Source organism: Thamnophis sirtalis, unplaced genomic scaffold (assembly GCF_051295495.1).
Source record: "Thamnophis sirtalis isolate CommonGarterSnake01/CBP01778 unplaced genomic scaffold, rThaSir2_p1.2 scaffold_13, whole genome shotgun sequence".
Lineage (NCBI taxonomy): Eukaryota > Metazoa > Chordata > Lepidosauria > Squamata > Natricidae > Thamnophis > Thamnophis sirtalis.
This window is the reverse complement of record NW_028261393.1, coordinates 25,189,461-25,204,374: the sequence shown is the minus strand read 5'-3', so window position 1 is coordinate 25,204,374 and position 14,914 is coordinate 25,189,461. Positions and strand designations below refer to the sequence as shown.

At 45.4% G+C, this 14,914-nt stretch overlaps 1 protein-coding gene across 1 annotated transcript in view; it reads left to right on the top strand.

The window, feature by feature from the left end:
* The window catches only part of COL9A2 (collagen type IX alpha 2 chain), a 69,741-nt gene that overhangs the window by 34,187 nt on the left and 20,640 nt on the right, over positions 1 to 14,914 (top strand). The window contains exons 17-23 of the mRNA XM_087728378.1: positions 2,179 to 2,232; positions 2,358 to 2,411; positions 7,289 to 7,342; positions 10,674 to 10,718; positions 10,840 to 10,893; positions 12,709 to 12,762; positions 14,642 to 14,695. Of these exons, the coding sequence (XP_087584504.1) occupies positions 2,179 to 2,232; positions 2,358 to 2,411; positions 7,289 to 7,342; positions 10,674 to 10,718; positions 10,840 to 10,893; positions 12,709 to 12,762; positions 14,642 to 14,695 (369 nt within the window). The remainder of the gene's footprint in view (positions 1 to 2,178; positions 2,233 to 2,357; positions 2,412 to 7,288; positions 7,343 to 10,673; positions 10,719 to 10,839; positions 10,894 to 12,708; positions 12,763 to 14,641; positions 14,696 to 14,914) is intronic.

Here is a 14,914-nt window from a genome sequence, read left to right as displayed (position 1 = left end):
GGACTAATGGCACTCTACAGGGGGTCCTTGAGTTGACCCAAAAAGGAGTGACACAGACTGAGGGGAGGGAAGTTACAGGGGCAAAGTTCAGAAGAAAAATAAACAAAGCAAAGGCTTGACTGCAAACAAATCTTGCCTAATGAAGCTATTAATAAATCATTGGTTTTTGTATTAAAACATTGGCTCGATTATTATGAATCAATTAAGGCATCATTAGGAAACTTGACAAGGAGCTTAAGACCCGGTTCCAAAGTTCTGATGCTCCACATTCACATGACTGAAATTTGGGCTCTTAGCAACATGGGCTGCTGTGGGATTGTTTACAATGTCGCACAGTCTTGAGGCTGCATTTTAGGACCATTTTAAGAAAAAACGACACACTTCAATTTTTGGCAAAACTGTTCCTATGCACAGGTAAGCAAACCATTGGTTCGCTTAATGACCACTGTGTTCACTTAACAACCACAGTGGCTGCTTTGTGACTATTGCATTTGTTTAACTACCAACTGCAAAAACGGTCATCAAGTCAAGTTACTCACGTGGTAACTCTTATGTCAAGGACAACCTGTGTATATTTAATGCATTTGTTTCTTCCCCATTCCTGGGCGAGAACTGAATAACTCCCACCACTTGGTGGATTAATATGTGCGGGCATTAGATACGCAAATTCTACTTCTTCCTCCTTTCAAGGAACTCGAAGCAAAGGAGGAGGAAGTAAAATTGGTGCATCTCATTGTTGTTGTTAGTTGCGAAGTTGTGTCCGACCCATCGCGACCCCATGGACAACATTCCTCCAGGTCTTCCTGTCCTCTGTCACCCTCTGGAGTCCATTGAAGCTCACGCCGACTGCTTTGGTGACTCCATCCAGCCACCTCATTCTCTGTCATCCCCTTCTTCTTTTGCCCTCCATTTTTCCCAGCATGAGGCTCTTCTCCAGTGAGTCCTTCCTTCTCATTAGGTGGCCAAAGTATTTGAGTTTCCTCTTCAGGATCTGGCCTTCTAAAGAGCAGTCAGGGTTGATCTCCTCCAGGACTGACTGATTTGATAACCTTGCAGTCCAAGGGACTCACATGAGTCTCCTCCAGCACCAAAGTTCAAAGGCCTCAATTTTTTGCCGCTCAGCCTTTCTTATGGTCCAACTTTCACAGCCATACATTGCAACTGGGAAAACCATAGCCTTGACTAGATGCACTGCATCTAATACCCACACATATTAATCCACCAAATCCAGCAGCTTTATTTATTTCAACAAGTAACTCCAAAAATAAATGGAGAAAAGTTTTTCTTGCAGAAAACTATTTCTTGAATACTCTTCTGCAAGAAATAATCTTCCCCATGTATTTTTGGAGTTACTTGTTGACATAAATAAAGCTGAAAAATGAGGTTACAGTTTCAGATCTGAGGCTTCTTTGACTTCCCAAGCTGCATTTAAAGTCCTGGGATGTCTGAGTGGTCTCCCATCCAAGAATTAGCCCAACCCAGCCTTGCTTATATGTTCTGTGGCCTTGATTCATGAAGCAACCTTTGGTTTTCTTAAAGCTCTGAACTTGAGAGGTTAGTGTTCAGTTCAGAGGTCACTAACCATTGGTTCATGAGAAAATTTTGGTGGGCCGTGGCACACCCGGATGGAGGAGTTGCTCCAGGATAACCAATGGGCCAGTCCTGTGATTAGAGCTCTGAAATATGGGACTGGCTAGGCAGCTCGTGGTGGGGCTGGAAATCTGTGCCATAGAGGGAGGTACGTGCAACTTGCAACTTTGCAGGAGGGGCAATGTGCAAGGAGTAGCGCAGCCCTCCCTGGCCGGAACTGGTACTGTTGCAGCAAGGGGGGGGGTGGGGGAGGTGGCAGCACAGGCGGGCTGAAGCAACTGGTGTCGGCAATTGCACGCTGGATTCATATTAGTGATCCACAGGATTTAAAATTAGGCATTTAGTGGTCCCTGAGGTCCGAAATGTTGGTGACGCTTGGTTCAGTTGATCTCCTGGACTTAGTACTTCTCATGTGCTTGTTAGTACTTGTCAATGGCATAGGGGTTCCTGCTTGAACAGGAGGTTGGAGGAGAAGACCGCTAAGGTCCCTTTCCAATCTGTTATTCTGTTATTCATGACAGTATATTATTCATAATGGTGTATTGGTATGTATCCCAATAACAGAGCCTTTGCTTTCTTCTTTTTGAGGGGCCTCGTGGATTCAGTGGTGCTCAGGGCGAAATGGGCCCCAAAGGAACACGGGTGAGGAATCGAGTAATTTATTTCCAGCCCAGCGAGATTTTGGAAATAATCACGTTGGGAAGCTGGCTTTATTTTCCCATTAGAACTCAGATATAATGCCTCACTCTTCCCTCTCCCCTTTCTAGGGTCTTCCTGGGATTGATGGCAAAGACGGATTTCCTGGCATTCCTGGAGTGAAGGTAAGAAGATGCCCTCAGGAAGTGCAACATTTGGCTATTCATGATTGATCTCAAAAAGTGAGCAGGGTCAATAGCAGCACATCTGGATGGAGAACCACCATGACCATGTTGGTATGCCTGCTGTCTTGACTTTTTTGGCAAGCCCTTCCATCAGCCTATCTTCACCTAGGCTAGGGCAGTGTTGGCGAACTTTTTCGGCACCGAGTGCCGAAATGGGAGCATGTGCCAGAAACCGGAAGAGCAACTGCTCGATGCGCATGCACATACAGGGAAGATGATCTTTTGGTTTCCAGCATGCACATGCGCACCTGGCACCTGGCCTTTCAGTTTCTGGTACGCATGCCCGCAAGAAGACCAGCTAACTAGTGCACCTGCCCCTGCCAGAAACCGGAGGATAATCTTCCTGGTGCATGCATGTACGTTGGGTGATTGTTCTTCTGGTTTTTGGAGCTCCCACATATGTGAAGACCAGCTGGCCGGCATGCCACAACCCAGAATAGCAAAGGGTGACAGCTCACGTGCCTGGAGAGACAGCTCTGTGTGCCACTTCCGGCATGCGTGCCATGGGTTTGCCGTCACGGGCCTAGGGCAAAATATATCCAGAGATGAAATGAGGGAAGTCCCTTTTTTTTAGGGCCACCAGAACTGGGGCTGCAAGTTTAGAGTCTGGAACAGATTTTCTTTAGTTCCCCTGAGCAGGCAGCCATTCCTTGACCTGGGAAACACAGATGTTCTCCCACTTTACCTCCCTGGAGATGGATCAGTCATTCTCTGGTCCAGTTTGATTCCTGATGACTTCAGGGCAGTGGTGGGCTCCAGATCCCATTGCAACCGGTACAGTGCAACCGGGCCTGGTGGCCACTACATGAACATGTGCAGCACGTACACGCATACAGCGCACGCATGCATCCTTACCTCCTGCGACACTCCGTGATGCCTCCCTGACGCTCCAGCTGCTCGGCAGAGCGTTGCACAGACGCTCTGCATGTGTGGAAGTGCCCAAGATCTCAAATACAGGTAAGGAGGGTGGGTGGGCCCTCCGGAACACCGTACCAGAACGGGACCCAGTGCTCCCGGCAGGCAGCGGTATGCTCGTATTGGTACGCCCGTACTAGGGTGTACCGCCTGCAACCCACCACTGCTTCTTGGAGATGGTCATCTATGATGTTTTCTTGGAAATGATTCTGAAGTGGGTTGCCATACCATTTTCCTAAGATCAGTGGTGGGATTCAAATTTTTTTACTACCGGATCTGTGGGCGTGGCTTGGTGGGCGTGGCTTGGTGGGCGTGGCAGAGGAAGGATACTGCAAAATCCCCATTTCCTCCCAATCAGCTGGAACTTGGGAGGCAGAGACTAGATAGGGGCGGGGCCAGTCAGAGGTGGTATTTGCTGGTTCTCCAAACTACTCAAAATTTCTGCTACTGGTTCTCCAGAACTGGCCAGAACCTGCTGAATGCCACCTCTGCCTAAGATGCTTTACAACTTCCCATTATACTCCTGTAATCCTCCAGAAGTGTGACACTGCTAAGCTTTTTGAAATCAACCAGGAATATCCTGACATGTTTTAGATGTCTTAAGACTTACAAGGCAATGTAACTCTAATTATGGAACTAATGTGACCATAACCCTATTAAAATTAATATTTTTAATGCAATTGTTAGTGGGGCTGAATACTGTAGATGGCAAGAGAGGATGAGGAGATAAAAGAAACATAATTCTAGGCCAACATTTGTCCCGGGGTGCAGTTTCTCCTTTTCACACGGTCAACATTTCTATTAACACCTTGGTTGATGAGGTTGGTGGATTGTTTATTGATCTGGAGAGGAGATATGTTTGGTGGATTAGATCATCTGTTAGACGCTAGAAATGGAATTTGATTCAAAACAGTGTTGATAGATGAATGAAATGGTCTGTAAAGCACAGAATGAAGTCATGCACTTAGGAAACAGAAATCCAATGTATAGGTGGTGGGAAAAAACACTTGGAATCATGGTTGATAACAAACCATGAGCGGACTAGATAACCTATAAGGTCCCTTCCAGCTCTGTTAATCTGTTAAAATGTGCTGTCCCATTCACTCACACATACATGTAAGTGTGGTTTAGAGAGTTCATTGATGTTCCACAGCAGTTCCCTTCACCCAGCCTCAGAACTGTACGAAATAAATCCAGCCACAAGTAGGCCAAGATTACTCCACAAAACGATAGCCAATAGTCCATAAAACGATAGAAAGTTGCTCCAACAAATAAGTCCACCCAAAAACTTAAATCCACCAGGCCAAACTGAATTACACCCACAAGAGCTCTTGGCAAAATAAATTCAGAGTCTCCAGGGCGCAAAGTCAGGCAGGAAACAAACACGCAGTCATAAATCAAACACGTTCTCAGCAACACCTCCCTCTACCTGCCGTGATAAATAGCTTTCTGGTGCAGCCCATCGAGATGAGTAGGGCCTTCTCATGAATAATCTGGCAGATCTCCATTGCTCTTGTCTTTTCTCTGCCCTGTGTGCTCTCGGATCCACCACAGAAGGTCACCTCTTCGCTGACCATCCACCCCTGCAAGCTCTCCCCAGCCGAAGCCCCTCATAAATCTCTTTCGGCTGGCTATTCAGTGTCATTGATTAATCCAGGGCCTGACGTGCCAGGAATGAGCTCATTCTCCCTTGACTAAGTATAGTGTCCAAAGCATGGAAGGAATCTATCCACTTGACAGGTACTCCTCAGCTTACGAACAGAATTGTGACTAAAGTTTCTGTCACTAAGTGATGTGGTCCTTAAGTGAGTCACCACTTGACTGCACCCAATTTTACAACCTTTTCCAATGCAGTTGTTAAACAAATCTGGCTTCCCTCATTGACTTGGCTTGTTAGAAGTCTCCCCGGAAGGTTGCAAATGGGGACCACATGACCCTGGGATGCTGCAATTGATATAAATGCATGCCGGTTTGATCATGTGACTTTGTGGGTGCTGCAATGGTTGTAAGTGCGAGGACCAATTGTTAGTCATTTTTTTCATTGTATCTTTGTTTCTTTTAAAAAATTATTTTCATTGTACATTTTTCTTCATTTATATCACAATTTCAACTTTGCAACACTTTTTAAAATGTACATGATGTCATATATCCTAATTACATCTATTTTTCTTCTATATATACAATATTCAACATAGAATTTTTTTAAAAAAAATAGGAACTTGATATTATACGACATACTTGCATCTATTGTTTCCATAGTTCTAACATAGTTCTCTATACATTTTATCATTCTATATATTTTAATTTACACTTTTGTACATTCTGGTAATGATATTGCTTGCAATGCATATTCTTCTATATAACTTTATACCTGTATTTATTTCTGGTTTATTAATCACCTTTCATCATTCAATTTCTAATCTTTGCATCTGTTATCTAACCAATTGTACCAGCCGTCCCATATTAAATAATACTCTGTTTCTCTTTTGTCTTTAATTTCCATCCTTAACCTGTCATCGTATCTTTGAATGGTCACTCAACAAATGGTCATACATTGAGGACTACCTGTATTCTGGTTTAGTCAGGTTGGGATATTCCATTTCAAACTTAGTTTAATTAAGTTCTTTCTGTTTTTAAAAAAGGAAATAAAGCATCCCATCCATCTGGTAGCTAATATAGGGGGTCATTGCCTTACGCCCACAACTGAGCCCCAAATTTGCACAGAGTTTTGTCCCATTTTATGACCTTTCTTGCCACAGTGGTTGAGTGAATCCCCACAGTGGTTAAGTGAATTTGGCTTCCCCATTGATTTTACTTATCAGAAGATGACAAAAAGGGATGGCTGTAAGGTTTCCTAAAAATGCCCTAATTGATTCATGTGTATCGAACCAAGTTTCAATACAAAATGAGTCATTTATTAGGAGCACCATAGGCAAGATCTTTTCGCAGTCAGGTGCACTTTATCCCTGTTCCTTCCTGCCCCTCAGTCTGTGTCATAAATCACATTCCCCTATGAGATGCACCCCTCCCAAGCCTGCTGCAGTGATCTGAGATCCAACTTCACCCGACAGTATGCATTGAATGCAGCCCACCCCCCGTGGTGGGTTGCAGGCAGTACGCCCCGGTACAGGTGTACTAGTGCCTGCTGGGACCCCACCCGCCCGCCCACCCTCCTTACCTGTATTTGAGTTCTTAGACGCTTCCACACACGTGCACGGAGTGTACAGCACCTGGTTGCCAACCAACTGGAGCGTCGCGGAGGCGTTGCGCAGCGTCATAGGAAGTAAGGACACATGCACGCATGTGCATGCGTGCTGCATGGGTTCATGTGGTGGACATCGAGCCCCGTTGCTCCGTATCGGTTGCAATGGGATCCGGAATTCACCACTGCCCCTCCCCCCTTTGGACTTACTTGGACTTAATCTTCGTAAATGTCAACGTCCACAAGGCAGTGACCGTTGCATTGTGAAGGCCAAAGGCAGAACGTCACGGATTACAGAGTTGTTTATCCATGTGTTGTCCTGCCATTGGATTCTCAGCTTGTTTCACGGTTCCGTCGCCACGGGAACCAACACTCCCCATTTATCCGGGCTTGTGACCGGCTATGGTTTCCTATAGGCTGGGTCCTCCCCCCTCCCCCTCCTGACAACATTGGGAGTTGACAATGACGTGTCCCTAGGACACTGCAATCATCACAAATATGAATCAGTTGCCAAGGCTCCGGATTCTGATCATGTGATGTGGGGATGTTGCACCGGTCGTCAGTGTGAAAAATAAGTTACTTTTTAGTGCCGTTGTCACTTTGAACGGTCACTAAATGAGTAAGTAGAAAACTACCTGTATTTGCCAATCTCTTTGCATCTTTCCTAATTTCCTTATTCCTTCCCTTTTTGTTCATATAGGGAAGTGTGGGTCAACCAGGCCTTCCAGGGCCTTTGGGACACAGTGGAGTGGCCGTAAGTATTGTGTTGTTCCCAAACAGAACAAATTAGGTCCCATCATCACCCAAAACTAAACTTGCATTCTGCCAGTGTTTAAAATTGAACACCTGCTGCTTGATTTTCCTCCAAGCCACAAAATAAATCCCAGGCCAAACTCCCAATAACCCTGGAAGCCTCCTTTAAAATGAAATCACCAGGTTTTTGTTTAAAAACGGGCTGGTACCTGCCCAAATTGTAATTGCCGTCAATTGGAAATCGAATGGAAAATTATGTATTATGGACAGGTTCAGGAAACCTTTTGCCAAAAGTGGAAAGGACAGGAATTGCTACAGAAATGGATTCCTTCCAACAGAACAAGAGAGGCACTTATGTTCAGAGAAATAATTGTGTCTGTAATTGTTGCTGAATTTCAAAACATCACCTATTTTCCCAGGCTGGCAGAGCTTCTAAAATGATGCCAGGGCGTTATGAGAGGGCAGTTGGTGGAGTAATTAAAGACACCAGACTAGGTGGCTCAGTGGCAAAGACACTGAGCTTGTCGATCAGAAAGGTTGGCAGTTTGGCGGTTCAAATCCCTAGTACAGATCTCCTGCGTCAGCAGGGAGTTGGACTAGATGACCCTAATGCCCCTTCCAACTCTGTTACTGTTAGGACACTGAAATTTAAAAAAAATCCCTTTTGTCTTAGACATGGAAAACATGCAGATGACTTCAGCCAGTTCCTCTCTCTCACACCCCTGGAAGAGAAAAAGACTTTCTGAAAATGTTGCCAAGAAAACTACAGGATTTTGTTCCTGTAGACCAAGGATGTCCTACCTTGACAACTTTAAGACTTAGGAACTTCAACTTCCAGGATTCCCCAGGGGAATCTGGGACTTGAACTCCATAAGTCTTTAAGTTGCCATGGTTGGACACCCTCACAGTGTAGACACCAGAAGTCAAGATTGACTTGAAGGCTAGGACAGCCAGTTTGCGGTAGTGATGGTGATCCTGGACTAGAAACCAGGAGACCATAAGGTCTTCTCCGGCCTTAGGCACAAAGCCAGTTGGATGGCTTCAGGCCAATCTCTCTCTCTCAGTCGTAAGAAGGAAATAATGGCAAACCGCTTTGAATTCCATACCCTACAATGAGCATCTCTGCGTTTGTGGAGCGGCAGAGGTAGAAGACCTGGCTCACATCCTATTTGATTGTTGCTTGTATAAGGAGGGTGGGAGGCAGGTACCTTGGTCTATATACCAAACGAAGGACCCATTGGGATCCCCATATCAAAACAACTTTCCTTGTGTGCAGCCAGAACCGGAAAATAACATTGGACACAGCACAGTCCTTAAACAAAATGGTTCGATTGAGATCTGCATATGTGGGACTGATTGGAGTAGATTGTAAGGGTGACACCAAAATATAATTTTATGTCATTTTATTCTATTTAACATTTATGCATTAAATTATATTGTATCTTATCCTATAACTATTGTATTTTACCATACTCTTATTTTAAATTGTTTGTATAGGATTTTATTGCTGATTAGCCTATAGCCGGGATGGCGAACGTATGGCATGCATGCCACAGGTGGCACACGGAGCCATTTGTCAGGGCATGTGAGGCGTTGCTTTTGTGGATTGAAGGTGGATGGAATCAATCAGGAAGCATTAGCTGGCTAGCAACAGGCTATGCTGCGTCCCAGCCAATCAGGGCGCAGCATAGACTGTTGCTGGCCCTTTAGGAATATTTAAGAATATTCTACAGTTGCCATGTCAGCTGCGCTGGCCAGCTGAGTTCAGCCTTTTTTAAAAGTCATTTTTCACCCTCCCCAGGCTCCAGAGGCTTTATAGGAGCCTGGGGAGGGCATAAAGAGCCTCCCTCCCCCGGAAGCCCTCTGGAGACTTCAGGAGCTTCCCTCAAGCCTTCGGAGCGCAAAAAACTGACCCTATGGGCAAACCGGAAGTTCGGGAAGTCACTTCCGGTTTGTTTGTAGGGTCGGTTTAAGCCCTCTGGAGACTTCACGGACCTTTAAGAGGCTTCCCTGAAGCTTCTGAAGGGCTAAATCGCCCCTACGAGCAAACTGGAAGGTCCCTGAAGCCTCTGGAGGGCCTCCGGGGGAGTGAGGGAGGCTTTTTTCGCCCTCCCCAGGCTCCTATAAAGCCTCTGGAGCCTGGGGAGGGCAAAAAAGCATGCAAAAAATGGGGGGGGTGCCTCTCATGCGTGCATGCGCACGGGGTGGTGGTGTCACACGTTGCATTATGGGTGCGACACGCCTGCAAATGCCCCCCCTGTGCTCCCCCCACTTATGGTACGCGAGCCAAAAAAGGTTTGCCATCGCTGGCCTATAGGCTAATCAATAAAGCTATAGATGTAGATCCACTTTGAAAATCTTGCCAAGAAAACTTCAGGGACTTGTCCAGGTGGTTCCCAGGAGTCAAGTCTGGCTTGAAGTGAGCTTCCCATCTAATGCCATTTTGCAACAGTGCCCCACTCTCAAAGAAAATGGTTCCGGAGCTTACAATTGGCTTCTCTGCAACCAGATCATTGAAGGAATCATCCTATAGCGGTGATGGTGAACCTTTTAGCCACTGAGTGCCCAAAAAGCGCACACACACATGCCCAAACTGAAAGATGTGTGCACGTATGCATGCATGCATGCGCCAACCTGCACATATGCACACGTGTAGATATGTGCACATACATGTGTGGGTATGCGCACATGTGCAGCAGAGAACCGAAGACCAGCTGGCCAGCAGGAGGCAGGGCATCCCAACACTGGGAGCTAGGGAAGAGGTGAGATCTTTTTCTTTCGTGAGCTTCTGTTTTGTTGTTTGCAGGGAAACAGAAGCTCACAAAAGAAACCCCATGGGTATCTGGCCTGGGGCGATGGTGCATGTGCCAGCAGAGAGGGCTCTGTGTGCATCTTTAGCACATGTGCCATAGGTTCACATCACCATCCTATTGGTATGCTTGGTGTAGACCAAATAAATTGGATTTTTCCAAATTACGGAAGGACATAATTAAGCAGTATTCTAGTATTTGAGTGGTTGCCCTCCTCAAAGAGGAGGGGGTCAATTTATTTTCAAAAGCACTGGAGGTCAGGACAAGAAACAATGGTTGGAAACTAATCAAAGAGAGAAGCAACCTGGAATTAAGGAGAAACTTCCTAACAGTGAGGACAATTAACCCATGGAACAGCTAGCCTCTAGAAATTGTAGGTGCTCCATCACTGGAGGTTTTACTAAACAGACACCTATCTGAAGTTGTATAGGATCTCCTGCTTGAGCAGGGGGCTGGACTAGAAGACCTCCAAGGTCCCTTCTAGCTCCATTCTAATTCTGATATATTCTTGTCTCCCCAAAGGGTTTGCCAGGCACTCCTGGGAGCAAAGGTGGTCCTGGACAGAAGGTAGGAACTTCAGCTTCTTCCTCTTCCTGTCACTTGAATTATTAGCTCATTTTACCTCCTCCAAGCACTTCTGATGAGTTGGGAATGGATTGTATGCATTTTCTTCTTCATGTCTTCCTAGGGCGAATCAGGGACCCGTGGCCCGTCGGGCTTACCTGGGCCATCTGGGAAAATTGTAAGTAAAAGAAGGTTTTCGTCTCTCTCTTCTCTACATCTCAGTTTGGAGAGCATTGGAAAAAAATGTTATTTTCATCGCTTTTCTTGTTTCCTATATCTTCCCCTCCCTTTTTTTGTATGGCATCATTCATCTTTTTTTTTTAAACCAAGATGATTCCCAAACCAATTCATTGGTTGCCCTTCCATCTCACTGTTTCCAGGTTTCATAGTCATGAAAGCCAAGATTGTGTCTGTTGGTGCAGGGGTAGCTCAGAGGGCCCTGCAGAAGGAGACCTGCCCTCCCCCAACCCCAAATCTCAGGCTTCCTGCCTTCTCAGAGGGCATCATTGCCCAGATCTGCCATAAAGCTTTAGGGAAGCCAGAGGGCTTTGGGGTTCTGAACCCCTGGAAGGGATTAAAATCAGCGGTCACCAATTGTTGGCCCTTGGACCACTGGTGGTCCACAAGAAAATGTTGGTAATCCGCAGAAAAATTATTTGCATTCTTTATATTGCACTAAATCACAGATCCTCAAACTACCTGGGCCAGATATGTGAAATGAATGTTTGTGTTGCTGCAGAGTCGGGGTCTTCGGGGTCTTTTTGTGCGGGTCAGAGGGGGGCAAAAATTCCGACTTGGGGTCTGCTTCAGCCTCCTGGTGGGGGGCTTTGGCCGAAGGCTGGAGGGAAGCACTGCTGGTGGCGAAGAGCGGGAGGGCCTTGTTCTAGTGGGACTGCATCATGGCCTGGAACTGGCTGACCATTTCGGTGCGCTGAGCTTCTAGGCGCTGGCAAAAACGAGTAAAAAAACAGCCTGGGTTTTGTTTGCAAAAGACTGGGCGTGCATAGGCTTTGTGAGGTTTGTGGAGTGCTCCTGGGGGGCAAAAACGAGCAAAGAATGGCCCCAGTGCCCAGGAGCACTTTGCAGGCCTCCCAACCCCTCTGCACCAGTGGTGGATTGCAGATGGTATGCCCCGGTATGGGCGTGCCGGAGCCTGCCCAAAGCACCAGATACCATTCTGGTACAATGCTCCGGATGGTCCCACTGCCCGCCCGAGCTCCTTACCTGTCTTTTAAGGCTTCTGCGCTTCTGCGCATGGTGCGTCTACCGCCTGTGCGACACTCCGCTTAACAGCTGAAGCATTGCGGAGGCTCACAGAAGCAGTAAGACACATGTGTGTGCTGTGGATGCCACTGGGCCCGTTTCAACTGTACCGGTTGGAACGGGATCCAGAACCCACCACTGTTCTGCATGTTCATTTTTCCAAAGGGGGAGGGGTTTTGGGAGGCCAAATGCTGTATTCAGTGTATAAGACGCACCCAGATTTTCACCCTCTTTTTGCGGGGGGAAAGGTGCGTCTTATAGTTCGAAAAATACGGTAGCTTCCTTTTTCAGTGGATTCTACAACCTGTTGGTGTCTCATTAAGAACTTCTATTCAGATCATTTAGCCTGAGCCAGCTAAATGTTTACTTTCCAAACACATCTTCATGTCATCTTTCTTGTCTATAAAGATTTATTCTCTGGAGAGAAAGTCCCAGACTCTACCTGGTATTTGCTGGTTGTTTCAAATCCCCCCCTCCAAGAAATTAATGATTGTGATGCCTGCACTTCCAGTCACCACCAGAAGGGGGAAGCATTGTCCTATGAAATAATGCAAGCAAGCCAGCAAAGGCCACCAGCTGTGCTGAGCTGAACAAATCACATGTAAATAACTCTGACTTACTGTCATAGCATGCATGTTTTTTCTTTGATTCAGTATTTATTTCTCCTGCCGCAGGTTTTTCCAGCAAAATGCTACATATTTTTTCTTTTGTTCTTCATTGCCTCTTTTAGGGGGAGCCCGGTCCACCAGGAGCAGTTGGTCTCCAAGGCATCGCTGGTGTGAAAGTGAGTCTGCAAAGAATTATAGACTTACAATATTTACAACTCTACTAGTTTAATATTCCAAAATTTCCCCTGTGAAGTAAAGACTTTCTTCCATCATGGGGTGGATGTCAGTTGTCCATTTAATTTTCCAAAGATTGATTTTTTTCCCCTAAGACTTCTGTGAGGTGTTCCATCCACCTCCTCTTAAGAGGCAATGCTCTTTTTGGAAATCTTGATCTTCTATTTAGGCTGGAGTTACTATGAGTTATAATGGTCCTTCAAGGATGGAATAGCAACTTTTGGCCTCTCTCATCATGGCTCATGTTGGCTGGGGCTTCTGGAAGGTATAGTTCCACCCTTTTTGAGCTCAACCCTGACTGCTCTTTAGAAGGCCAGATCCTGAAGATGAAACTCAAATACTTTGGCCACCTAATGAGAAGGAAGGACTCCCTGGAGAAGAGCCTCATGCTGAGAATGATCGAGGGCAAAAGAAAAAGGGGACGACAGAGAATGAGGAGGCTGGATGGAGTCACAGAAGCAGTCGGCATGAGATTAAATGGACTTCGGCGGATGGTAGAGAACAGGAAGGCCTGGAGGAACATGGTCTATGGGGTCGCGATGGGTCAAACACGACTTTTCAACTAACAACAACAACATATTTCTGAACCTTTGTTTTATGTGGAAAACTGAGAGTGAATGGCGAATTGGATCTCCTGATTCAGTCTTTCAATGTAGACTCAACTAGGAAGTCATGCCTGCTGTATTTTTTTTAAGTCAAATAACGTTTAATTTCCGAATCCAAGGTTACTTTGGAGATTCCATATAAGAACTGAAAGTCCAGAGTGAAAAGTACAAGTGTAATACATTAAAAGCCATTTTATGATGATCAAATTCAACACCACCTTCTAGCTCATGTAATCAGATTATAATAGCTATTCCTTAAACTATAAAACACAGTGTTGGAATTCCATTACATAAAGTGAAAAGAAAAGAAAAAGTAAATTTCAGCATCCCAGAAAAGTTCAGGTCAAATAAGAGGAGTAAATATAATATTAAAACAAAGTTTTTTTTTTAAAAAAAAACCTACTATAATGAAAAAAAACGTAAATAAGGAGAAGACATTTTTAAAAAGTTTGTTAGCAATATATAACAAAACACATAAGAAAAGCAGAGAATGATTTTTAAGGAAGATATTTAGGAAAGGTTTTCTGATGGAGGCTGCAACAAAGCAGCCTTAGAAAGTGTTTTCTAGTAAGGTAAAGGTTCCCCACGGACATATGTGCTAGTCATTCCCCGCTCTAGAGGGCGGTGCTCATCTCCATTTCTAAGTGTTCCCCCTGTCTTGTCAATAAATCAAAGGTTGATCTGCAATTAATAAGAACAGCTTAAACTTTTTCCAAAGATTGGTAATACTCTGTCAGCACAGTCCATGCTTTGGGAGCCATGAAACCTTCCAGAGGATTTTGACCTTCTTGAGCCAGTTTCTGCATGCGAGTTCTTGCAATGAAATCAAAATCTTCATGGTGTTCTGAGTCGTAGTAATCCATGCACTTCTTTTTCTTATTATACGCTGCCACTCTGAAAGGTACAATTTCCAATGTTATCAAGCCTGGTGCCGTAGTCAGAACTTTGGCACCATGGGTTGGAAGCCATGCCTGTTAATAACGGCTTTTATTACCAAGTTATAGAAAGAGAACCTTGCAAGGCTGAATATGGTTCTCTCTCTGTCTTTGAGGGCCAAGGAGGAGCTTGTCTGAGTCTCTTATGTAGATCACAGTTCTAGCCCTATTCAGATTTTTCCTTATCTGACTGTTGTCTTGGTTGCAGCTCTCTCTCCTGTTCCTCAAGGTTATTCCTTCTGCCCATGACCATCTAATATCTTCCCTCCGCTCTTTTGCAGGGCGATCGGGGTGACAGGGGGCCTACGGGACCTCCAGGTCCTCAGGGAAAAGTGGTGAGTATGACCCCTTGTTTCCAAACAGATCCCCCTTTTTCTTCCTGCCAAGAAGGAAACAGAGATCCTGGGAAACCTCAGCTCCTTAAGCAATTGGATGGGCATTTTTTCTGTGCCTTTTCTTTTCAGCATGAATGAAATGTTTTTGTAAATAAGGTGGATGCAGCCTTTGTCAATCATCTGGGCCAAATTACCTGCTAGTAAGGTAAAGGTTCCCCA